Source organism: Ptychodera flava, chromosome 17 (genome assembly GCF_041260155.1).
Source record: "Ptychodera flava strain L36383 chromosome 17, AS_Pfla_20210202, whole genome shotgun sequence".
Lineage (NCBI taxonomy): Eukaryota > Metazoa > Hemichordata > Enteropneusta > Ptychoderidae > Ptychodera > Ptychodera flava.
This window is the reverse complement of record NC_091944.1, coordinates 20,870,761-20,897,764: the sequence shown is the minus strand read 5'-3', so window position 1 is coordinate 20,897,764 and position 27,004 is coordinate 20,870,761. Positions and strand designations below refer to the sequence as shown.

General features: G+C 38.7%; 1 protein-coding gene and 1 long non-coding RNA gene across 2 annotated transcripts; both read right to left on the bottom strand.

Annotated features, from left to right (window-relative positions):
- Positions 1–3,210: 3,210 nt before the first annotated feature.
- LOC139115751 (uncharacterized) lies at positions 3,211–11,761 on the bottom strand. The gene is made up of 2 exons (XM_070678078.1): positions 11,437–11,761; positions 3,211–4,996 (listed from the first exon to the last, which is right to left on the bottom strand). The coding sequence occupies exons 1-2, from the start codon at positions 11,530–11,532 to the stop codon at positions 4,106–4,108; spliced, it is 987 nt and encodes a 328-aa protein (XP_070534179.1). The 5' UTR covers positions 11,533–11,761; the 3' UTR covers positions 3,211–4,105.
- An 8,070-nt stretch (positions 11,762–19,831) lies between these two features.
- On the bottom strand, positions 19,832–24,671 carry LOC139115750 (uncharacterized). The gene is made up of 2 exons (XR_011548179.1): positions 24,548–24,671; positions 19,832–20,938 (listed from the first exon to the last, which is right to left on the bottom strand). It is a non-coding gene; the product is annotated as an uncharacterized lncRNA (long non-coding RNA).
- Positions 24,672–27,004: the final 2,333 nt, after the last annotated feature.

The following is a 27,004-nucleotide window of genomic DNA, read 5'->3' as shown; positions in this document are numbered from 1 at the left end:
AACTCTGCTAATGTAGGTTGCCAGGGACCCCCCTACGACCAATGTAAACACTGTGTCTAGGGTACGTTGGGGATTGATGAAAGTTAAAACATTTTTGTTAACAATGAATATCGTAAAATTTAAATGTTGCAGCTACGTGATGCATCTAGATATCATGCGTGAAATACGTTGTTTGTAAACAAAAAAGTTGCACGCGTGCAGTTCCGACGACTGCCCCCGGAGTATCCCCCTGCCTTTTGATTGCCTCATACGCCTCCGCGCATGGCAGTAATAGCCCTATATAGCTGTTAGTTCTGCAATTGATGTAACTTTCGAGAATGCAAATTTACGTTCTTGTGGACGAAAGGGCTCTCCGTCAAAGGGACGCATTTGTAACTCATCTTTAAAAGTATCGGTTTTGCCTCGGATATACGATTATTAAGAGTTTCATGACGAGTAATGCCACAAGCGCTTGGAGTGTAGAGTACCATAAAAATTGGGAAGGTATGACATGGTTTTGCCTTCCGGGTCCATATGCAAATAAATTGAACGTATTTTAGTGTATACTGTCATCCTGCAAAATGGATGACGTTTAGTGTCCAACTTTGACACAAGCATATCGTGATTCCGTTCTTTTTCGACCATAAAAAACTAGTCAATCACAACCCACTGCTTTAACGTACGAACGTACGCAACAGCCGTGGAAAGGTCTTTTGAGCAGAAATTATGACTAAATCCAAGTTTTCACGTTTCAAACCTTGGTAAAACACAAGCATCAACGTATGGGACCCCTTGAACTTCCTTTTTTTCATATACGACTGCGGGCACGCCATGCTTAGCGCCTGTGTGTAATACTGCGGCTACAAATATGTTTATACATAAGAAGATTTCTTACACACTTCGTAAGTGATAAAGAAATAACCAATCTTAAACATTTTCAATGTTGCTAGCCCAAAAAATGGACTATTAATCACAAATTAAGCAATCGGTTTGGCATATGCTGGATTGTAATTGTAATTCAAAGATATGAATACAGGTATCTGTGTCATATTCGATCTCGTTCGAGAATCTACACCCGTGGCCACTTTAGTGTTGATCAAGCCTGTCTGGTGCAAGCAGAAATTCTGTCTGCAGAAGGGTGATAAAACGGTTACTCTACCCTGTATCAGTGGTGATAATGATCCTACTATCGGTACCCCATGGACACGCCGATTAGCCTGAAATTACGAAGTGATTATAAAATACACTGTACAAATTATGTTGACCACAGCATTTGCCCTATCAGTCTTTAGTTTCAGGTAAAACTCATGTCTTTCAAATGCAGTCAGTGTTACAGAACATCACACATTTTGTGTCGATTTCAATATTGCATTGAATGAATACCAACGATACTACAGCGTGCATCGCAAGTGTCGTGTTCAGACTTTGTTCAGACGCGGGAATTGAGAAAATGCCACTGAGAAAATGTTAGCAATTAAATTACAGACATCGCCCGTCTTGACTGCAAAACTTTCGAAATAAACATTCACTTGCACTAAGCCATGTTTCTTTCCTACAAACCGTGAATAAACGTACTCCAATTTCACTTGGTAAGAGAGAAAAGGTAAGAGTAAAGTACAGTCGGGGTAGCATTTTACATGTACATGTATTCATTCACATGTGTGTAACCATGAACGACACTTTTCTCATCCCGGTTGAAGGGAACCTGTCCTGATACATGTATATCTCTTCCAAACTTTTCTGGCTCCCTCCACGCTTATAGTAAACGGTCGCTTGCTTGTTTTTGTAGCTCCTCGTGGTACCTCGCTGGATGCCAAATTGCCACCACAATGTCTTATATTTTGAACAATCAAGCTGCCCGTATGATATTCGCGACCGTTGTTATTGATGTTCATTGTCGGAGTGCAGACTTACAGCGTGTCTACAGTGCAGTGTTGTGATCGATTTGAATTGGGCAGGCGAGACATTTTAGTAGAACGTTATCTCAATCCTAACAGTGGGGTGCCGATAGTGAACCTTACATTTATTACACCGACCACCACTTTGTTTCGTTTATACAAACAGAATTTCTGCTTGCACCAGACAGGCTTAATCAACACTAAAGTGGCCACGGGTGTAACAGCTGCGTGGATAATGTGTTTTTCTCAGCTTACCTCTGCGTTCAAGCACTGTATTGACATTTTCGTAATGATTTTCCACTCACCTCACCATCGCAAATACGTTGACGATCGATCATTGTTCTCGTCTTATGAATAAAATTTGCCTGGAGAATTTTTCTTTCAGTGTCTTTTTTATCCGGGCAGTGAATGCGGCTTAACTGTGCCGAATTTCGTGTAAATGACCGCGATGTATTCGAAAAGGAAGACCAGCTACTACATACACGACAAAAATCTGACTCAAAAAGTTCATGTCTTGCATCATATCGTAAAAAGAATAATCCAGTTTACGGGAACTGCTAGACACATTTAATGCTGTAATTTGTAGCTCCGGGTGGCTAGAATATGTCGATGTTCATAGCGAAGTTTTAAGTTTGACCTTTGAAAAGAACCTCTTACGATACGCATTTCAATCCGAGACACACCTAGTCACACGAAACACGATTGGAACTATTGGTATAATTGGATGGTGAAGTAATCTTGGTTTAATCTGCAACTATAAGCTCATCTGCTTTCTTTTTAAGTTAATTTGAAAAATATGTAGATCCAATTATTCCAAATAAGTTCCAATCGTGTTACCATGTGTTTAGATTTTCGTTTATTGTTTGCCTATTTGTTTTATTTTGCAACAAAAGACAATGACAGATACAGATAGTCACGTTGCTCGGTGTCAAAAATGTAAAATGACGCCGACAGTCAAGAAAGTTGTTGGGAAGGGGTGTTCGTTTATGTGTGAATCATGCTCAGTATTATGTTGTGGCTGAAAATTTTCAAAGTCACGTCACTCTTCAATATATGTTGCGTTTCTTGTTTTCAAAGTATTCCACTAGTTCAAAGATCTCTCTCTCTCTCTCTCTCTCTCTCTCTCTTCTCTCTCTCTCTCTCTCTCTCTCTCTCTCTCTCTCTCTCTCTCTCTCTCAGAAAGGAACGTTGGAGACATTTTCATCCCCTAAATATTAGAATCTTTGTGCTAAAAAAGCATTGATCAAGACAAATTTCCCGGGAATTCATAATCTGTCGCATCCGTTTCATTTCAATGAGGCCTGTGTAATACCAAATTCTTTTAACATACTAACCATTTATACAACAGTAGTATATTCAGTTAATTTCCCTTTCGTTGTTTATCGTATAAGAGTCGGAAGATTAGTTTTCGATGATTTACGAACAAGTTTATACCATACACTAAATGAGGGATCGCTCGATTTTTGAGTGTGGTATTTGTTGTAGTCGTTGGTATTTTCCCGTCTCTAGTGTTTTTAACCAACGGTTTACGTTATAAAATGTCTGGAGATACCTGAGCTAAATCCCGCGGCACCGTCAACACAAACATACTTTTTGGATCAAAGTTCCTTGGAAATGACGGGAGACACCGCCACGATACATCTGCGACGTCAAACACGGCGACCTTGTGCTCTCCCAGGTAGTAGATGCAACCATGGAAACCGATTGCCCCGCGCCCTTCTTGAAACCGAACTCTCTGATTGGCGAAGAGCTCAGCAGAGTGCGCGAATTTGTCACGGGGTCGTAACGAAAGACGAAGCAATTAAATGGCATTGCGTCGTCTATGACGTATATGTCGCCATCAAGGGACGTGACGTGAGTACAACGCCCCGAGGGCAGCACCTGCTCGGAATCTAGATTTTCTACGAACTTTTCAGATTCTGTGTAAAACCGAGCAATATGGCAAGTTTTACTGGACAGCCCCCAGTCGCGGCACAACATGTATATGACTCCTTTGTCATAGCAACAGTCTCTTAGCGATCTCGTTTCCATTGGAACGGTCTGCCAAGAGTTATCCGTCGGGTCATACCTGTAAATTCCAGGAAAACCGCCATGCAGCAGATAGGACATTTTTTCTGTCGATACCAAACGAGTTTTCCCGAAAGCTTTCTCATTTGGCGACTTGGTTCTTCTCCACTCGCCGATCCTGGTGTTGTATGAAAAGGACTTGCTGACAGACACAGCATCATTCAATCGAAGAGAAATTGATTCGATTCCCTTTCATGTATGGATCCTTTGCCCCCGACGGCATAAATAGTATCATCCCAACCCGTGACGTCGACGTGCGCGTTGTTGCTACGGAGAGACACGGGCAGTGCTGCGAGGAACTTCCAGCCAGGTGCGAGCGCGTCATAGAAACTAACGATATGGCCGTGTTTCTTGATAGCTGGTGAGGACGTCTGTTTGTCCTTGTAGAAGCCCGCCACTGCAATCACTTTTGTCGTAAACCGCTCCTGGGAATCCCGGAACTGGGACAGATAACCCTGAGAAAAATTTGTGTTGTCGAGTTTTGCCTTGTGGAAGAACATATCACCCTGCAGTACACTGTAATTGCAATTCAAATATCTATATATCAAATCTTTCAATTCCGTGATGTTGTATTTTTCAGCTAGTCCTAGATAAGTTTTCCAATTTTTCAGTGTGATGATGTCAGCAAAATGAGTCCATACCGAGGAGACGAACAGAAAACTTGAGGCAGCTATCACTTCTTCGACACTGTAACTTTTCAAATCGAGCTTCCCATAGTAAATGAAGTTCAAGAGAATGTGGAGCGCCTGCGCAGTTGGCGTGTCTCCCTTTATTTCTACTTTTTGCATAGACGCCAATTCATCTGTCGTGTGTTTCGGGTCTTGTCGGCCAAAGTCGAACATGGCGCGGAAATAGTCACTGTTCTTGCATAGTACGTGCTTGTGAACACAAAATGTCCAATCACGCACGGTAATTTGCATATCTTGCGGCATTTCTGGATTGTCAAGGCACTTGAATACCCGTATGTAATTGCAATCCTCCCGGCTGTCGGCAGGTTCCAAAGGGCCGCCATTCATCACCTGAAGATTGCCCGGATGTAGTCTCGGTGAATCCTTGAAAGGAAAGGAAAATATAATTAGAACATGTCTGAGGGTGAAAAGCTATAAAGGAATCTGTAACAGCATAATAATTGACGTAAAACCTAGTGATCTGCATAGTAATTGATATAAAACACGCCACTGAACAGCTAGAATAGTAATTGATATAAAGCATAGTGGACAGCATATAGTTAACACACTCGTTCAAATAATGCTACAAAATCTATACTGGACTACGGATCTCACTGATACACAGAACATTTCGAATTTCATAGTAAGGCGCAAGACTCTTTTTTAAACGCTTAACTTTGTTTTGGATGACTATTTCAAAACCCATTTCAAAAAAGGATAGCAAAATAGATGAAAATGTGCGTTCCGATAATATTCCTCTAACAGCCTCATTAGAAATAGGCTCGGTGGGTAGGAATCCCTTTTTCATTTTTTGATTTTTAAAAATTTTGACTCGGCTGAAGAAAATGCAAGAAATCTTCCGAAATGATAATTAAAAACTACAATGTCTTGCGGGTTCTTCTTTTGATCTCGCTATTTCAGTTTTCATACACCCCACACAGAATTGCTCGAATGTAAATTGTAAAGTAACGGCAGTATACTTTCTGTCGCAGCTTTTAAGATTGTGTGCCTTCACAGTATCTGAATATTTGATGACATGCCTATCAATCATGCGCTTTTGCTCCGAAGATAAGCTGTTTTCGAAGTCCTGCATGAATCGGGGGAATCTGCAATCAAATTAAAATTAGATGGAAAGACGGCGACTTTTCCGCCTTCGCCTGTCCTTCAAGTGTGCCATGCTCGTTAGCTGAGTCAGTAAGGCGACTATCAGCCTACGAGAACAGCAAAAAACACGAACAACTTTGAAGTCAGAACGTCGCCATCTTGACTTCTGATTTTAATTTGATTGGGGAGACTGTTGCCTCGTTTGGATATATTTATCTGGTTAAAGGGAGGCAGTCGTCGGAACTGCGCTCAAAGGTCGCCAGGGGGCCCTACGACCCATGTAAATACTGTATAAAATTAGATATGTTGGCGATTGATAAAAGTTAAAACATGTTTGTTATAATGCACATCGTAAAATTTAAACGTTGCAGTTAAGTTGACATGATGGATCTTTACATAGGGCATGAAATGTATTGTTTGTAAGCAAGAAAGTCGCACATGCGCAGTTCCGACGACTGCCTCCCTTTAACGCGTTTAGGTTGTAACGGACTGTGATCAAAAAGTAGCCATTGTTACAAAATGTTATTACATTTCTACATAAAGGTCTAATTTTCACTTATTTTAGGATATGACCACGATAACTTTCTACTTCTATTTTAACAAACAAAAAGGTCATGTAAATGTTCTGTAGCCTATACCAGCAAAATCTGAGAACAAGGCCTCAGTATGACTATATTGACCTATTAAACAAAGTGGGACGATGTGATCGTGTATCCTTCATACTTTGGGGTAGATATGACGATTGTGCGAAGAATGGCATGCGAATGGCAACTAAATGTATATTTGATGCACGTTTACGAATGCATACAGAGACAAAACCTGACAATTTGTAATTTCAGGGTGTTTGAAATAAATTAGTGTTGTCTTCAACACTAACTATAGTCTGCACTACAGTAATTATATATGGGTTCCGAATGAGCCCTTTTGCAGGTTATCCCCCGTGGGAAATAGTCAGCTGTAAGCTTCAGGTCTGATACATTATCACGGCAAAACTGAGATGTGTCGTTGTAGCAAAATTAAGGAGGGATTCGTTTGAACTGCGCTCAAAGGTCGTATGGGAGCCGTACGACCAGTTGCGTTGGCGGATGAAAGTTAAAACATGTTTGTTATTGGAAAATTCAAATGCTGCAGCTATGCAGCTATGTTGACTTTATGCATCTATACAGGCCCTATATGTACATGAAATACATTGTTGGTATTGAAGAAAGTCGCAGGGGCGCAGTCCTGACTAGCCCCTCCCTTTACAAATGGATTTTTAACAGAACCGCCTATCTTTTGCGAAATTTTGATTGCAACACAAACATATCGTCTCACGCATGTCTGTTATTTCGGTGACTGAAATGCAATGATAGTCAGACAATACGAACAATACTCTGACATATTACGTGAAAGTATTGGTAGTGTATTCATTAGAAGTCGACAGCCGGCGAAATGAATACTTGTAACAGCATTTTTGCAGGTCCGGATTTAAATATTCTTGATAACAATGATAACAATTTCGCAAATTATCACAAAAAATATCAAGTGGGTTAACATAACAGGGCGAATATTTGGAATCGACAAACATGACGATTGCCTCTGAGTTGACGACAATGTCGACGCTGTATGCGAGGTCATCGTATTCGCCTAGCCCATTTCATATACGTTATATCATTGGCGGAAAGTATCCTCGTCTTTTGTACTCACGTGTGTCATTGGTTGTATGTCACAGTGATGCACGAATGGTAGGAGAGATGACGTTTGTATTGGGGTATCATCATTCGTCTGATGGAAGTAAATGTCATTGTCAGTATAGTTGATTTGACATTTTTCGATTTCTCTTTGGTTTTGACAAAGGTTGATATTGAGTAAATATCATGTACTTGTGTTGGATATTTTTTTCCAGAATTTCTGTCTACAGTAATTTTGAGAACATGCTAGGATCTTTTTAGCACTTTGAATTACTATGCACGACAGAATTTAACCGATACGTTTACCGGAATGCATTGAAGTCGAAGAAAGGTAAGGTACTGTGTGTGGGATTTGTTCACAAGTGTCTTCACGGCACATGATCAATAGTCACTCAACTGCAAATTTTACACAACACAATACTGTAAGGCTTTTACATTGATATTTACTAGAAACCAGTATGTTGAATGTTAGTCTGTATAGTACTGCTGTTTTCTCTGCTTTGTGACATTAACCAAAACTCGTATTCAAATTATCAAAGCCACTGTTGTTTCCTGTCATGTGACTGTACTTAAACATAGCATAGTCACCACTCCACTGTTAATTTTAACACTGTCTCCATCATTGGAAACATATTAGTACTGATTTTTATTTAATTGAATTAAATTGAATTTCACCAGGATAGTAATCCGTATCGTTATTCGTTCACCGAATACAGTATAGTCAGTCTAAAAGCATAAGTACTCATTTCTGTGTTTTGTCTTTGAAAGCGGAACATGTTTGCCAACACTTGGCTTTCTGAATTTGCAGGCCTGCGGGTATCAAAGTCGGCATTTTTTTTAAATTGCCGTATGCGTAAGAGGGGAACACTCGCTCTCGGTTCGGAAGGACGCTCTCTTGTTTGGTTCTGTGTTTTTTCTCAGTTGGAAACAGAACAGTATCTGTCACAACATGTCTTTCTCAAATTGCACCGACAACTGAGTACGGGCTAAATAATTTGGTAACGTTTGTCAACATTTCTGAACAAGATTGGGCATGTAACGCTCAATATCCTAGATAAAAGCATTAATTTATGCAGGGTATATTGATCGGCACTCTTCGAGTATGCAACGACAATGAGTCATTATCAAATAAGAATATTGATGAACCTAAAATATTGCATTATGTAACAGGGGACCGGAAGACGGACACCCCTCTCGTATTCTCCGCTTTATCCCGCTTTTATTCTCAGTCGGCAATTAATATAAATTTCTCCGCCTGAAAAATTTTGCTCTATAAAACCTTGAAGAAAACGTCGGGCCGCTCGTTCTGTGTTGCGGAATGTAGTAAATTTAATTTTTTTGCGAACGTCGACAGATGAGTGTATGTTTACATGTATGTTTGCCATAAGGCCATTTTTTCCGTTCATCTCATAGTTTTTACCACTCGTAAGGTTTCGGTGATCCAGTTATCCAATTCGTTTATGGGTTACATTATTGACTAGTTTTTCCTTCATATAATACAATACGTATTTCTTCTGTGACTATATTACCCGTTTTTAGGTCATGTTTTATAATGATGCATTCTATGTCGGAGTGCCAATTTATTTGGTTGTCCTCGATCGATATTCAGTGTTTTTGCCGTGTGATATTGATATTAATATTCTTGATTCCTGTGTTGCTGTTAATTCCTTTTTAATTTTCGCTGTTTTACATTTGTCGTTTTAAGTAGTAGTTTCTGATATATTTTCCTTTGTCCGTTGGAGAGGGTATTAAACATATTTTTCCTCTCCTCATATTATCAAGTATTAATTTATTTTCATCCCTGACGGTGCGTTTAAATCGTAACACCACAAAGTTCGTTGTTATTGGAAATTCCTCTGAACAAAAACAAGGTGCGCAAGTGGGGAGACTGGAATAGCATCAGTGTAAGGGATGAGCCATTTTGTCTTTGGAGGGGTGGTCACGCATGGATAACTAATTTACAGAATAAAGTGTGTTAAACCATTTTTTTCAATTTTTCATTCTTGCAAAAAATGTTAACATAAAACTGAAAAGAATATTGCGTTCTCGCTGGAAAGTACGCATGCTCTGTGTGCTCCAGACATAACATGTCAAAACTTGAAAGGCGCGACCGATTGCACGCCACAATACTGAAAACCCCAGGTGCTAATGGTGCATTCCTAAAGAGAATTTGAGTCATTTTAGGAGTACATATGTCTTTAAAAGCGAAGTTTGTCGTATTGTGCTTCAACACTGTGCGACATAATATTCTTTAAAACTACAGATCAGAATTTGTGCTGACTGAAAGCCTAGGCTTACCCATTAAGTAGTGACTTCCTGTGTTAAACCGTGTTGTGTAGAATATGCAATTACCGTATCCAAGGCAACGAGACACACTATATTTCTTTCCTAACGCAAAGCCTTCGTCTTTAAAATGGCAAGACGTGTTTAATTTACAGGTTTTCATTCTCGACTGAGCGAACTGTCAAGACGAATTAGCCTTCCGCGAGAACATTGGCGATGAATCGATGCACCTATAGACTCAAAACAAATGAACTATACAAAGCGAAGGCTAATCAAAGTAATTATATTTCCGCTAAAATAGTTTTATTATCAGGTAGATTTGTTGGGATTTCATCGCTGTAGCTTGATCTGATTCAACTTTGCTTCAACAAACACAAATGTATCGGGCAGTCAGCCACGCCCACACAATTCCATGGGCACGTAACATATTGACGGCGACATTAATTGTACAGGTTTTTGGCTTTTTCTTGTGTTTGTTTGTTTGTTTGTTCTTTACCCTGAAGTGGACCAGTTCCATCAAGATAAAAGCTTTTGCCCACTCCCTCAAAAAGGAACACGATTTATTGCCAATGCAACCTATAGTCACATGAGAAAGTGCGAAAACGCCGAAATGATTAGCGTTTGTTACACCTGATTTATTAGAGTTGACAATTGCGAATATTTACTTTCCCCTTTCTCGATAAAATATTTTAGCACTTGGAGACAGAATAAGAAGCCTAAAAAAGCGTCCATCCTTGCGATAAGGTTGAAAAATCGCCCCAGAGATAAATTGCATACATGCATAAACATGATTTATCGTCATATGTCCACTAAATCATTTGTAGTAAAAGGAAACATCGACATTATGTCAACCCAAACGACTTTATGTCAACCCAAAATGTGATAGCGGGAAAGTTGAATTGCAGACGACAGCAATTCTGTGACGTTCGGTCACGTGATACAGATTGCCAAGTTATCTTGTTTGCGAAACGCGTACGCCGTTCATGAATCATTAAAGCCTGTCAAAATCGTTTGTCAGCACTCGCGTCACAGGACTGCAACACCCTAATTTCCTCGTCGAGAAGCCTTCAAAAAACAAAGACTTTTAATATTTTAATGCCGTCAGTCATTATTCTGTTCGGAAGACCAAAATCATGAGCAATTTATCATATTTCATTAAACTTTGTCAATCAGGTATTGGCGGGAAACTGCGTCGAATCAGGAGAAGTTGACGACGCAGAACATATGAAAGCGTCTACAGTTGAACATGCTCAAGCAAATTTCGTCGGAGTGATCCTAATGAAATTGACCTAATTCTTGTGGTGCCGCCCCAATGTCGTCATGTGTCATGAAACAGGATAAATATTAAAGGTATATTAGTCATTTTTTGAAATTCAGTGCTTGACAGGTGTAACTATGTCTTAAATGACAATATGCTGAGAAAAATGCGACTCGTCTTAATTTAATATTGAGACGACTTCTACCATACGTTACCGCCATAAGTGGCGGGATATAGTCAATCGTTATCTGCTCACATATTTATTTTTCTCGACGATAGTCGTGCTGTACAGATTGTTTTTCTTTTCCCCGTCTTCATGAAATCGATAAATTTCCATCAGGCCGCACAGCAGGCCTGCACTGTGATAGTTCATGAGTATTATATTACGTTGCGTTATTATATTTCTCATGCAGTCCCGACGTTCGTATCGTCTTACATAAGTACGGAATTTATGCTCTGCCGTGCCCCGCTGCTGGAAACTGAGATTTTTGAGACGCAATAAAACTCACCTCGAAGTCGTACTTGCCTTCGTCGTCGTCCAGGATCTCAACGCGGCGCTTACGACCATACCTTCGGCCGCAGAACATGCGTGCAAGGCAAGCCATTTACGAACACTCCTTGTCGGTGAAGAATAGAAGCGGCGGGTTGCGTTGAGCGTCGATATCAACTCTGTGATGTGTCAGACTGATTTGATTATCCGGGTGGGAACAGGGAGACACGATGTCTATTCTACTCTACACTACACAGCTAAACGTTAGGGACGTATACTCGCAGGTCTTTTCATTCACCCACCGCCATTATACTGACGCATTTTTGCGGTGCTATGCAATGTGCAAGGTGGAGCTTTAGATCCCAGTTTCAATCGATTTGTCGACTGCTGGGGTCATGACCTTCGTCAAATAATTCATCCTAATAAACATGAATAATAAGCAAGACGCTGTAATCACCACATCCAATCTACGGTGATTCAAAGTGACTGACTCCCGTGTCTCGATACAAATAAACGGTTTGATAAGAATATAATAAGGAATGGGGCAGCACGCAGGCTTCTCTCTCTCTCTCTCTCTCTCTCTCTCTCTCTCTCTCTCTCACTGAATTATTTATAACGTTCATTGTGGTTTCAATTTACTGATGCTGCATGTCTATTGTTTTTCCCCGTGAACATTCCTGAAAATCCTCTTCTTCTTTGAAAATGAATTTAATCATTTAATCATTGAGTAGGGTCGTACCTTCTGGGAAACAATATACGAGAGAGAGAGAGAGAGAGAGAGAGAGAGAGAGAGAGAGAGAGAGAGAGAGAGAGAGAGAGAGAGAGAGAGAGAGAGAGAGAGAGAGAGAGAGAGAGAGAGAGAGAGAGAGAGAGAGAGAGAGAGAGAGAGAGAGAGAGAGAGAGAGAGAGAGAGAGAGAGAGAGAGAGAGAATGACAGAGGCGGAGTAATTCATGAGGGTCAGAGACAAAAATTCTTATATTGTTTAAAATACATATTTCATCGAACCAGTGCAAATTGAGTGAAGAATTATGGCTGATTTTCAGAATTTCCGAAAAAATTCAGAATCAGCGAAAGCAGAAGTGGCAATTCAATAGTACGAATACTGATTCTCAAAGATCATTATTTTTCATTGCATAATTGCTTACAAGGCACTTATTGCTTAGCTTGACTCGGTACACATATCATATGTTCATTTTTTAATAGCCTTCACCTGCCCAGAAAGGTAAGAATACCAGTCAATCGATATGACATGAACTGGACTTAAACGAAACGCATCCAACAAACTTGAGAACCGTCCTGTCGTGTTCTGTTCCGGCCTCAACGATAGAATTGCGACAGTTTCATGTGCCTTGTTTTCATTTCAGGTTTACTATGAGGAATTTGCCGAATATAGTTCGTATATGTTAACCGATCTATTCAAGGTGTTCGTGTTATATCATTGCGTAAATTAAGTTTCCTGCTATTTACGTACATTAGGCCTACATTACATTACATTTCATATTTCATTGGTTTTAATTTACCAACACGACACGAAAATTCATTGTTTTGCATTCCATATCTGCTTCTTTCGAGTGCGTCAGCCACGACCCTGTTCTGGCTTCTGTAAAAAGCAGTGTGCGCGTTCATTCACTGGTTCTTCTGATAGACCTCTGCATCTATGACGTCATCGCATAGCGCCACCTGAGAGCAATTTATGACGTCATTGCGAATTGATTCTTGTAGACATTTGATCTGGGGCTGCAGCGTCATGTACTTGGCCTTGCTAGGGGAGCATTGGCTCCGAAAATAGAACTACAGACATATCACCTAAAAAAGCCACGATAAATGTGAAAAAAGAAATTTAACGTCCGATGCATCGGGCATTGCACATATCGCGGGGGGAGGGGAGATACACTCTCTATCGTTTGATATATTTTCCTCTAAGTCCAGTGTAACTTACACTACGCCACCAAGAGTACACTGCCCATATTAGGTTTGGAAAATGATGAAAATATGATGTTTTTGTGTTGCATTGATAGAGTATATGGTCTTAATCTATCGACACTTTTAATGAATTCAAAGTGGTGTTACTAGTCACTTGGCAGTTTAAATTGAAAGTACACAAAAGGAGTTTATTCGACCTTCGTATGTTTATGTCAAGGGGCAAGGGAAAAGTGGATAGGCGTGTTCTATGCCAAGGATTGGGAATTAAATTCCTTTCGACGACGGAAAAACTGGTTTGGTATCAATATGACCGAGTTTCATGGCAACCCAAGTAGCACATCTTAAACATGCATTCTCTGTCAGTCAGCAGCATGCAACGATATGATGGTTGCCTCGGATTCACGTAACAAACGGCACGACAAAATTGTCGTTTTTTACCAAGCGAGATACCTTACCATGCTTTCCAGTGTGTGTTTGTGTGTAGGGGAAGGTGTGCTAACTCCAGAATTGCTGCTTAAGGTAGTATGCACCCCGAAAGTGAAAGACTCAAACTTTAATTTTGCTCAAATTTTCCTTAAGGAATCTTTCAACCATTCTCTTTCAAAATCAAGAATAAAAATGGATGGGGGTTCATCGTGCAAATTTTGGTACTAGAGAAACAAATAACTCAAGATTTACCGATATTTAAAATTCAAAATGGCCGCCATCTCTGTGTTAACTATATGGAGAAAATAAAATTTTCGAATTTCGAAAAACTAAGCCGGTGAAAAGTTTTCTTACACCGAGAGCTTTACTTGTGAAATGAACCACCACAAGTGGTATATCAGAAAAAAATTGTAAAAGTTTGATAGTCTGAATATCTGTCCCCGAGGCGCATTCTACCTTAAAACAGTCAAGCGCGCACGAAGTACAGTGTGCCTATGCACCAGGAATGCAATCATGTCGATTACGAGATTTCGGCTTATGGCGGAACGCGTCAGATTATCAGACTACAAAATTATACAATACTTGTCTGGTCTACTGCTTCTGTAGACTTATTTTGAAGCTCTTGGGGTAAATACGACTTCTGAAAATCGAAAATTTAATTTTTCTCCATCGAGTCAACACAGGAATAGCGGTTGTTGTGAATTTTATAATGTATGTACATTGTTAGTAATTTCTTTGTAATAATAATAATAATAATAATAATAATAATAATAATAATAATAATAATAATAATAATAATAATAATAATAATAACTTTATTGACGTTATTCCCTCAAAGGTGAACATAGTCAAGAACTAATACTACAAAAATAAGAAAAGGATACTTATCAAAAAATAATAAATATATATATATATATATATATATATATATATATATATATATATATATATAAGATATAACTTTATGCAGAATATGAAATGTGGGGTAATCTTAAAAAATATCTGTTTCTTGGATAAATGTTGTGAGGTATATCATGCTATCTGTATTGCTCATTATGTAGCAAAATTTGGCTTGCAAATCCCAGTCGTTGAAGTTTTCATTGTTGACTGCTATCGAGTCTAACATTTTTGTCGTGATTGTGTATGACATGGACAACACATGATATAATGAAATTCGTCCTCAACTGAGTTGGTATCACATCTATTACAAATTCTGTCCTCAGCTTTTAGTTTTGGTCTCATGTGTCTACCTTTCTCAATCATCAGATTATGGTCACTTATTCTCAGCTTGGTAATGTATTTTCTGTCATTTTTATCCTTGATACAGCTTAAAACTTTTCCATTTTAAAATCCGTTTTAAACTTTCTGTAAATGCGTAATTTGTTATTCTCTCCTGATGATGTCTTTTCTGCATTAACTTCATTTTTCCATTTTAAAATGTAGTCATTACTTATCTTATCTGTTAAGTTTTTCACACTATGTTTATCATTTTGCCAAAAATTACCAACACTCTCCAATCCTGTAATTTCTTGCATTGCAGTTGCCCAGGCCATGTTATTGTTAGTACAAAATACCATCACCTCATGGATCAAAGTATTTTCTTTCTTAGTGTATGTTCTATACCAATATCTAACCATCATTTTCTTGATAAAAGTTAAAAGAGGATGCCTGCCCATCTCACCTCTCACTGCTAAATTTGTTGCTGACTGATTAACTTGGAGAAGTATTTTACACAACTTAAGATTCAATTTTTCAATTGGTGTCCTATCTGAATATTTCTCAGTTCCCCAAATTTCACATCCGTAAGTTAGTATAGGCCTAATAACATGGTCAAAAATATGAATCCATGCATGAATATTTATGTTAGCTGATGAACTGACAACTTTTCTAATATAAAAGAACGCTTTCAGTGCCTTCTTGTATAGAGTCTCCTTTGCAATGTCAAACTTCCCATTACATTTGAAGTCTATGCCTAAGTATTTGTAGCTTTGAACAATTTCTAATTTCATACTATTATAATAAAAGTTATATTTATGACGAAGGACCCTAGCATTCTTGTTGAAAACAATGACTTTGGTTTTGTTAGTGTTGACTTCTAAATTCCAGTCATTACAATATGAATGAAATTTATCAATGCAACGTTGTAATCCAGCCTCTGATTCTGATCATCAGCATATAATAGGAAATTGATCAGAGACTGTCCTAAATTAACTGGTTCACACCTATCATCACAGTAACCTGATAAATCGTTAACAAACAGATTATTAAAGAATGGGAATAATATTGCAACCTTGCCTAACTCCTCGCATTGATTTGAACTGTCGTGTGATTCCACCATTAAGTTTTATACTGTATTTGACTTCGTCATACATACTTTTAATTATTTGATAAATATTGCCATTAATATTGTGTGTTAGTAACTTATAAAGAGCCCTTGACGCCAAATACTATCAAATGCCTTTCTAAAATCAACAAATCCTACAAACAACCTATTTATATTTTTCCTTTTATCTTTCGCATTTTCAATGTTTGATTTATTAATATACTTATCAATAACCTATTTTAAGATGAACATGTTGTCCGTTGTTCGAAATCCAGGCCTAAACCCAGCCTGATATTGACTTAGAATATCATGACTCTCAACATATTTATGTAATCTGTTATTCAAAACTGAAGTGAAAGTTTTGAGTGACAACTTGATTGAGCTATCCCTCTGTAGTTATTTGGGTTATTTTTATCCCCTGATTTGAAAAGTCGTTTTATAATGCTAGTGCGCCAAATGTCTGGAAACTTTTTGAATTTAAAATACTATTAAAGAGTTTTGTAATTGGTTTAAGAAGGACATACTGACCACTTATTAACATTTCATTGATTATTTTATCATCACCTGGCGACTTTTCTTTTTTAACTGTATTGCCTTCATGATTTCAGTGGAAGTAATATCCCCTTTCAATTCTTCATTAATTTCCTTACTTTCTAGCTCCTTTATAATTTTGTCTAATTTGAACTATGGTTATATTTCTTATTTTGATTTGAGAAATGCTTGATCCATTCCTCAACACTTATACTATTACTGATATCATCATTTGTTTGTAAGGAATTGTTGGTTTTTATTCTTTCAATGCACTCCAGAATTGATCTAAGTTACCACCATTCACTTCCGTGATATTATTTAAAAGATTTCCTGGTACATTCTCTTTTTAGTTCTAATTAACTTTTTATACTCCTTCTTAAGTTGAAAATAGCGACCTCTCACATATGGGTCATTTGGATATTTCACAATCAGTTTACCCATTGCTCTAACTTCACGTTTTATTATAAAACATGATTTGTCATACCATCGACGACCTGTTTTCTTTTTCACATTGCCTTTCTTTATAACTTTATGGTGCAGGGTTTGAGTGACATGTCTGCAGCCGTGTAAATTATATCATTCAAGCCTTGTACAGCATCATCAATATTACCAGTCAAATAATTTGTGTGTAAATACTGAGTAATTTTGGAACTGACTGGTGGGCTTTGGAGAGCCTCTTGATACTTCTCAGTTGAACTTTGTTCCCATAAATATCTTTTGGGAAGGGGGTTAAGACCGGTACTGTTGTCCACATTTTCAGTTCTGACTTGTCCAGTGAGTGCAAAAGATAGTGGACAATGGTCTGATAAGTGGGTCAATTGGTGAACTCTTAAGTATTGAATTTAAAGTGAAGGCTTGATTGTGCAATTACATAGTCCACAAGGCTTGAGCCGTTATATGTGTAACATGTAAAATCTCCATACAAGTCGCCAATTTTCTGCCATTGACAATTTTCATGTCTGTTGATAAACAGAGGTCAATAAGTTTCCTTCCATATGAATTGATATTATTATCCTTATTCAATCTTGCTCTGAAATTATCTATAGCATACATATTTGGTAATGTAATATGGTCTCTTGAGTCATCTGTAACGTAATCATCAAGTCTTCCTGTACGTGCATTGAAATCACCCATGATAATAATTATTTCACCCTCGGATGAGTAATTGATTATTTCTTTTTCAATATCTTCAAAGAGAGTATTTACCTTCTCTTTGTAAATGGATGAATTATCTGGTGGGAAATATGTTGCACAGATAAATATGTCTTTTTCAAAGTTAAAAAAAGTTTTATCTCGTTTGACCCATATTGTATCAGGTATAACCGTAGAGATTTTCTGTACTCCTCTTTTATATTTATGTTTGAACAGAAATATAGTACCACCAGAGTTCCGTTTTGCTGTTTTCTTTTTTTCCTATCACTACGAAAATAACTAAAATCAGACAAGGAAAAATTGTCTACAGAATCTAACCAACTTTCTTCTAAAGCTACAAAGTCAAAAGAATTAATAGTATTCAAGAAGTCTTGGTCAATAGAGGCGACAGCGAGAGAATACGCGTACGCATAAGAAGACGTCGCCGTACTCTACATCTGATTTTAATCAGATTGTGTATGTGATCCAGACTCTATGCTCCGGGCGCTACGCTCCCGCCGGGTGAAACCAAACCCCCATAGTCTGGTCTCATTAAGCCTATTTTATGATAGCCAACGGACGAATGAACTCGGAAAATATAGGCCATTGTGTACATAACAATTTTGAAAGTCGAAACGTGAAACGGAACGTGTACTAACTTTGAGGAAACCATATGATACAAAATCATTACACATTATCGTATTCAAGAATATAGCTTCGAAATATACCAGTAACACGATTGGACTAACTAATTTGGGATTAATGGATGGTGAAGTAGGGTTGTTTTAACCTGCATTAAAGCTCGTTTGCATTTCTTTTTACGTCACACACTTGTTTTTATGAGTAATTTGTAATGTTGCAACATTCAGCCATATGGCACCTAGCACTTTTGAGAAATTTGAAAAATATGAAGATCCACTTATCCAAATTAGTTCCAATCGTGTTCAGTAATTTGTGTAATATATTTACGTATTTTCTAGTTTTTTGTTCCATGTGCCGTATACCACACTACTTATTCTTGGTGTACTCCATAAGGAATTTCTTACTAGTTGTCGACTCGCAAAGGTAACACAGCCTGCCGATGCCAATTCAGCAAGGCAGCTATTGACAATTGAAATTTATGACTTGACATGGATTCGCGCGTAAACATTAACAATGCGAGTCGGACGTACCTCATACGTCAACCATATTGTCTGTTAGCGAGAAAAAATTATATATAGGTGGGGTTGAGGTGTTCGAACATTCTCTGTTCTCCGAAAACATAGTGCGCGCTGGTACATAGAACAAATGTCAGAACCTGCCATTTACATGTCATAGAGCGAGAAGAGTTTGTTTCTTCCGATCTTCGCACTTTTATACGCTATGTTGAACAGCAAAACATAAAAAACATGCTGACATCAGTGTGGTGTTCAGGATCATATGTCTACAGGCACTGTACTAGCTGTCCTCCTGAACTCTGAACTCATCGTCTGCGTGTCAATTTAATGTTGTTGTTTTGATCTTATTAGCTAAAAACGCAGAAGAAAACAAACAAAATTAATTAAAAACCGTGTTCCAGTATCATTTTATAAGAGACGGTGGATGAAAAACGAACCGATTATATTTTTCATTTGCCTTACCTGAGCCCCTATATTGTGTATTTTGTACGAGTATAGGTACCGGCTAGTGGCTGGTGTAAAGATTGGGCTGGTGGAATAGAGGGCAGGGGCCTACATACATAGGGTCGTCGGAACTGCACCTGTGCCACTTTCTTGTTTACAGTCAATGTATTTCATGCATGATATCTAGATGTATCACATCAACATAGCTGCAACATTTAAATATCACTCTGTACATTGTGACAAACATATTCTAACTTTCATCAATCGCCAACGTACCTTAGATACAGTGTTTACATTGGTCGTATGGGTCCCATACGACTTTGAGTTCAGTTCTGAAGAGCCCCTCCCAACGAAAATGTTGTTGCAGTCATAACCTACAACCTACCCTTGGATTTCCACGCAACACAGTATAATAACTCCAGTTAAAAATTACACTCTGTCGGTTTCTGGATGCTTTCAAATAAATAAGGGCCTGAACTTCAAATAATATTTTTTTATTACAAAAACACTGCTTATTGTACCAGGTGTAGGACCTAACAAAACATTGTTTTAAATATTACAAACAGAAGGGATATAGAACTTAAACAAATAGAGGCATACAGCTTCGTCCCTTGGAACCCATCGTTAGTATAAAGAATAAATATATTATTTCTCGCTAAGACTGTAAAAACATCTGCCAAATTGTGACTCAAAGCTATACAAATACATTCATTGAAAGGTATACATTGACCTGTAATCTAAATATGCCCATATATGGTCAAAGGGGCGTTCCTTGGTATTCAAAATGCCCATGTGAGGGCGCTGTTTTAAAAACGCCGCCACCCGCTTAAAATCTGTGATTGGTTAGATTGTCTCTTTCCATGGTAACTGTGGTAAGATTGGAACAGGTGACTGTATACCTTTAATGTCTATCACGATCTTTGTGTATCAATTATTCTGGTATGTAACTTAATGCAGACGGTAGCCCAGCCGCGAACCGATGCATATGCACATATTTCACTTGCACTGGTGACGACCTGACATTTCCACTTTCCCGTTTTGCTGCCCTTTGCGCTGAGTCCATCAGCACGCGAGTAACTTCCCTGAGCTCACAAGCGTTGTATTTTTCGGCCAATGCTGCATACTGTTTGCAATTCTTCGGGTTGACAATTTTTGCATACTCCTTCCTCATGGAGGTCACGACTAAAAACGTCGCAGCGGCGACTATCTCCTCCGCTCGGCGCACCTCGAAGTCTAGCTCGCCGCCGTAGAAGAAACCCAGCAAAGCTTGAAACGCGTAAGCGGTGGGCGTGTCACCATGCAGTTCGACCTCTTGACATGGCTGGTTTTCCGCTCGCTCGCTCTCCTGTAGACCGCATCTGAACATCGCGCGGAAATATTCACTTTTCTCGCACACAACATGTTTATGAACATAGAATCGTACACCTGCGACCACGAGCTGGAGGTCCGGTGATAAATTTTCAGTGTATTTTTCGTAAAAGTTGACAAATTTTTCTGTTCTCCGTTTTTCTGAACATGCGATTAGGTCCTTCATGGTTAACCGTTTCTTCCGAGGTTCCACCCTGAGTCGTTCCTCACAGGAGCCCTGGCGATCAATAAAAATACTTTATCGTACCACAGAGAAACATATCTTTCTCTATGATCGTACCGATAGTCAGAATGCAGCTTTGCCCTTGGTTGACGAGCCAAAGAAAAGAACGACATTCATTGCATATATTTATTCTTTGAACATTAAAAGAAGTTATGGGCAGGTGTTGCCATGCCACCTACGTTGAAATGTACACACGTATACCCAAAGATGAACCATGGGAGTGAATAGAGTAAGACTTATTATAGTAATATAATTATCATGAAACGTTTAAGCAATGAACCACACCCTGTGACGGTATCCCACGAGATTTTGACCAGTTGACGCAATATATACAAGAGCGATCGCTCGCGTGCATATATGTCCTTTTACTGGTCAAAACCGAGTGGCGTATACACATTGCTTAGGTGGTTATTTGCTGTTATATCATAACAGTACATTTTAAATTCTGATGTGAAAAGTAAAAATAAAACCAAAATGTTCTCTCTAGCTGAGAGCTCGCACGTATGGTGAATATAGCCCTGTTCTTTATTTTTCGTCTCAACCAATCAGATCGCTGTATTTGCGCCATCAATACTGGTGCGATATAATATAACTTTATTGGGCGTGCCCTAGACTTCTTTGTCATGCGTAATTCATAAGCATTCAGTGATTTTATCAAGTACAGAAGAGCAGAAAGGGAGCTCAATGTAGATGTAAATACTCAGACGGTTATTTATATGGTAATAAATCATAATTATCATATAAATATAATAAAATTTCTTAGGCCCTTAACTCCCGGTACACTTCTGGTATACCGTCGCATTCGCTCTGTGTGCGAAAAAAGTGAAATCTTTCAGTTTGGTTAGCCCTTGCAATGTAACGCAGCAATGAAGGCATTATGTAACATCCTGATATTCATATTCATTAGTTTTCCACTGTAACACTCAATGACATTTTTCAAATACTGGAAGCTATCATTAATTTTTACTTTGCAATCTATGATGAATTTGTAATAACAATATCATGGGTGTTTCTGATGACCTTAGAATTCAAGATCGTATGGACTATAAGACACTCGTTTCACGATAAACGGCAGTCCTCTATAAGCTTATTCCAGACATTTCGGATCATACATTTATTATTTTGTGTACATTTAGCCTTCGCTGTTATATTAAAGTAGCCATTGCTTGTCATTATGTCGGGAAAAGGGGCAAGTTTTGGACATTCAAATCTGCATGTAAAACAGTGTTTCATTTGCTGCTTGCGTTGTCTCATGTTAGGCGAGTGGAGTCAATGAACTTTTTTCCGTCTCGTTTCCGCATCATAGAGTAATTGAAGAGATAGCGGCCAATATGATTTTCGAATATTGGTAAATTTAAATATAAAGTACACGGTGATCAGTTATTTTTTATGCCTGATTTTAAAAGAAATTGGTTTAAGATTTCCCCGATGAAAATTAAGGCAATTTAGGCAAATTTACAATTTTTTCAGTTTTGAGACAACAAGTGGTCTAAATTTGAAACTCGTGAAAAACAGTAAAGTTTTCTTCCTCTCGTTTTCGTTAAAATCCTCACTGAAAAGCGTATTTGAAGAGAGAGTTATTTATTGAAGAAATGACTGTATATGGGCAAAACGTTTTGTGAATCTTTCACGAATTCGATCGATGTGGCCCCCTAATTAAACAGGATATAGGTTTGGATACGGTGACTCTGACCTGTAAAAAATGACTCCCTAATGGCTTTTCAGTTATCCATTGTCGCCACCTTCGTGATACACGTACCTAAAACGTGATAAACACAACAACTAACCTGTCAACACTTGTTCTGATTCCTCATGTATCGTCAGCGGCAACGCATTACAAATCACTACTTTTAACGAAAGCTATTCAAAGCGCGGTCCCTCCACCATCGGTCTGAAAACGCGGGTGGTTTCTCTGTTGCATAGCGTGATATGGATAAACGAACGATTATCACCATGCTACTGAACACGCCGAAAGCAATTATCATTATATACCCAAACTAATAGTGTTTGAATAAATTTTCTGTAGTTTTGATAATCAAGCATGTATTAATGGGGCGGAGGTATTTGCAGGTACCATCGTTATTTTGCTGGTAATGTTGTAACAGCGGCATTCTCAATGGACTGCTTCAAACCCTCTCACACAAACAGACATGATCTCTCTCTCTCTCTCTCTCTCTCTCTCTCTCTCTCTCTCTCTCTCTCTCTCTCTCTCTCTCTCTCTCTCTCTCTCTCTCTCTCACACACACACTCACACACACACACACACACACACACAAATCAATGAAAAATGACACATTTTACGCGAATCAATTGGTAAACCAAACCACAGAAATATTTTTCTTTAGTCTGTGGCCAAACTATCGATTCCTGTAGAGTTTTCGCTCCGTGGCGCTGCCAGCCTGAGCAACGGAACCCACGCCCAATTCACATGAATGTCTTTGTTTTCGCCCGCTTCGGTTTTTATTGTGATGAAAACGACAGGAAGAAGGGTCCCGGTAGCTGTTACGTGTTTTCCTTTATTTTCAAAACCCAGACAATTGCTTGATAACAATTAACTCTTGATGAATACATGTATTATTATCATAGACATTCAGCGTGATCAATGTTACGTTCACCCATATCATTGATGATATTTATCTTGATGGCACATTCCATCTCTTTGTTCTCCCTGGCTTATGACAAACAACACCTACAAAATGTTCTTGTGAGATCAGCATGTCTAAAAAACCTACGTTGCCTGTGATCCAAGTACAAAAACTCACTGACCAGAAATATTTTTCGCGTTTTTTAAACGCACGCATCATGATTTAGCTAAATTTTGCTCTATTATGAGTCTTATTCCATTAAAAAAACAACTCCGTTCTAGGAGGCATGCCAAGGGAAACACAGATATTATTTTTTTTAAATGGCCCAGGTCATCAAACGCACAACTTTTAGAGTATGGAATTTCCTGCGATCGCTATGGCCGAAGTGCATTCCAGAAAGCACAGTGTCATGTCAGGGCCTTTGCGTCGACCTGTCTGGCTTCAGAAAAGACGAGATGTTAGTAACAGTATATGACTGTAAGTTTGTACGCAAACGACAGGACCTACATTTGTACGGCATGCGTACGTCCCTGTGCTCGCATACGTACACATATGTATGTATCTCTGTATGTATGTATGTATGTATGTATGTATGTATGTATGTATGTATGTATGTATGTATGTATGTATGTATGTATGTATGTATGTATGTATGTATGTATGTGCAATTGAACGTATTTACCAATGTTTGTGAAAACACAAGAATGGGCACACATGAATTTTCAGAATTTTGTAGATTAAAAGTGATCAGAGAGAAGCCCGACTACTTGAACAGCTCGCGTTTACAACAAGCTGGAGAAGTCTTCAATTCTTGAAATGCCAAAACATACCATACTACGCAATACCCTACTTGCGGTGACTGCGAATCATGCTAATTTGAAACTCGAGGTGACAAATTGTAGAGCACATCCACGACCCAAAACTGACTTCTGACTGTACATAGTTTGGAAATGTTCACCCGTCAACAAATTAACTTTCCCACATAGGTGTCCATAGGGCAAAAAAATGTATACTTTACCTCCTGTTTTGGTTGCCGAAATTGTTTGAGGCAGGACATGGTGTTTTGTCAGGTCTCACCATACACAGAAGAGGGTCGTACTGAGTCAAAATCTCTCCGTTGACACCGACCCGACCTTTCTGAGTAATATTAGCCTAAACAAAGGCGCTCGTCTATAGGTTCGCTTATTGTAACTCGCCACCGATAGGGGCGTATATCATTGTATATTGGAATCACCGAGCGTGCATGGGAAGTGAAAAAAACCGGTCAATTATGCAACGAACTGTTTAGCGGGTGTATTAATAATACACCCGTTATAGCGCATATACGGCAAGGGGTGTTTTCCAGCTTGCATGTATGTCGTCTTCTGGTCAATGTCAGAGTTTTTTACCGATTGACCTTGTACTCCTGCCCTGCGTTTCACCCCGTTTCTAATCACACTACCTTGACCTGAAATACACTGCAGTGGCGAGGAGGCCCAAACTCACTGGGGGCGCTCTGCTATTGTAGTATTATCACAGTCCTTGGTGGGCTATTCAGCTCTGGGACTATTCGCCCCATAGACGAGTGTACATAAACGGGTTGTTTCTCGCTTATGTACACTCGTCTATGGGGCAAATAGTCCCAGAGCTGATAGCCCGCGAGGGACTTGTATTCATATAGATTCTGCCTGATAACGATTCGGGGGAAAAAACGGATGTTGATTAGGGACTGGCAGCGTTGCAACAGAGATACTCGAGTTTTAAACGGTGTTCTAAGGTTTTAGGGATTGGAGGTGTATTGTAAACATTTGCAGGCACCTTGAAACCAATACAGTAGGATGTATACCGAATTCGAAATGTGATGAAATTATAATTACATGGGTAACAGTGGTCGCGTACCGATCTCTGTGATCATACACGATGTTCAACGGACACTCCCTCACCTGTGTCACTCTACTAAACTACGGTAACTTTGGAAATGTATTTATAGTACGTGCCTCGAAATAGGAAGGCAAACTAGTAGCATTGCCTAAACTTTCTGTAAGGAAACTTTAAACACCGTGTAGACTAAAATCTGGTACGAGAGAAACAAATTACCCATATTTACCGACACTTTAAATTTAAATGAGGAAAAATTAAATTTTCGATTTTCACAAAAAATTAAGCAAATGGAAACTCTATTGACTCTTGAGCTTAAAAAATGAACCCCAAAAAGTACTGTAAAAGTTGAGAGTCCAAATATCTAGAGGTGCATTCTCTATTAAACTCTCAATGCTTATCGCAAAGGGACACCCTGAAAATTATCAGTGTGGACCATACACTAACAATTTTTAGGGACCTTTACAAAATATATTCTGCTGCAGTTTTCAGTCATTGCCAAGCGTGGTAGAGAAAATTCTAAGCGGGATTTAAAAAAGTAATATTAATAGTCTATGTGAAGCTATATTTATTATTTATTTCCGTATTTATTTATGTGTTTACTTATTTACTGTCTCTGTTTATGTTTTGTTATCGACAGCAGTCACGATTTAACACCTCAAGAACTTTGTCGAGATATGATAAGAAAACAGCGCAGAAAACGTAACTCTCGGACGTCGAGCACACGTATACACACAGAAACAGGTCCCCCTCTGAAACGTAGTGATTATAACAGTTACAACCTTCCCTTCAACTTTACAATTTTCTTAAAGACATTTGATGTTTTTTGCATCTTTATTTTTTGAGAAATGGTAAGGAATAACAAACTCTTATATTTCTGAATCAGTTTATGATAATGCATCAGTAATTTTCAAGCGCTCTTGTCCATGTATGAGTAAGCTAACAGAAACGCTAGATGTTCAATACAAGTCAAAGGACATAATTAGAGTTTGTGTTGCTTTCAGCGTAATGAGTAGAATACTTTTTAAAGTCAACCATGGAATCAAATTATGTCCATTGGGTTGTGAATTAACATGCTGCAGCTTGTAATGTTTTGTTTGTTTTTAATAAAAGGACGGCCATTAGAAATTAGCATATTATTTCTGATAGATACCAAAATAATATGAGTAGTTGTCATCGTTTTCTTTATCTGATCTATCTGTAAGCTTGGATTCATGTTTTATCCATCGTTCTATTTGCGTATTTTAAGTGTCTGACCGATATCACCTACCTTTCAAATAATATCGAGATTCCTCCATCCTCTGTCTGCCTGCCTGTCTGTCTGTCTGTCAGTCAGTCTGTCTGTCTGTCTTTTTTGTCTGTCTGTCTCTGTCTGTCTGTCTGTCTGTCTGTCCCTCTCTATCTGTCTGTCCGCCTCGCTTTCGCTCCCTCCCTCTCTCTCCCTCCTCCCTCCTTCCCTCACTCCTCTCTCTCTCTCTCTCTCTCTCTCTCTCTCTCTCTCTCTCTCTCTCTCTCTCTCAAAAACCACGGCGACTGCGTAGCTTTTTATAAGATCACACTCATCTAAACGACCTTGCACATCGTTAAAATATGCGCATAGCATACGAAACTCATTACG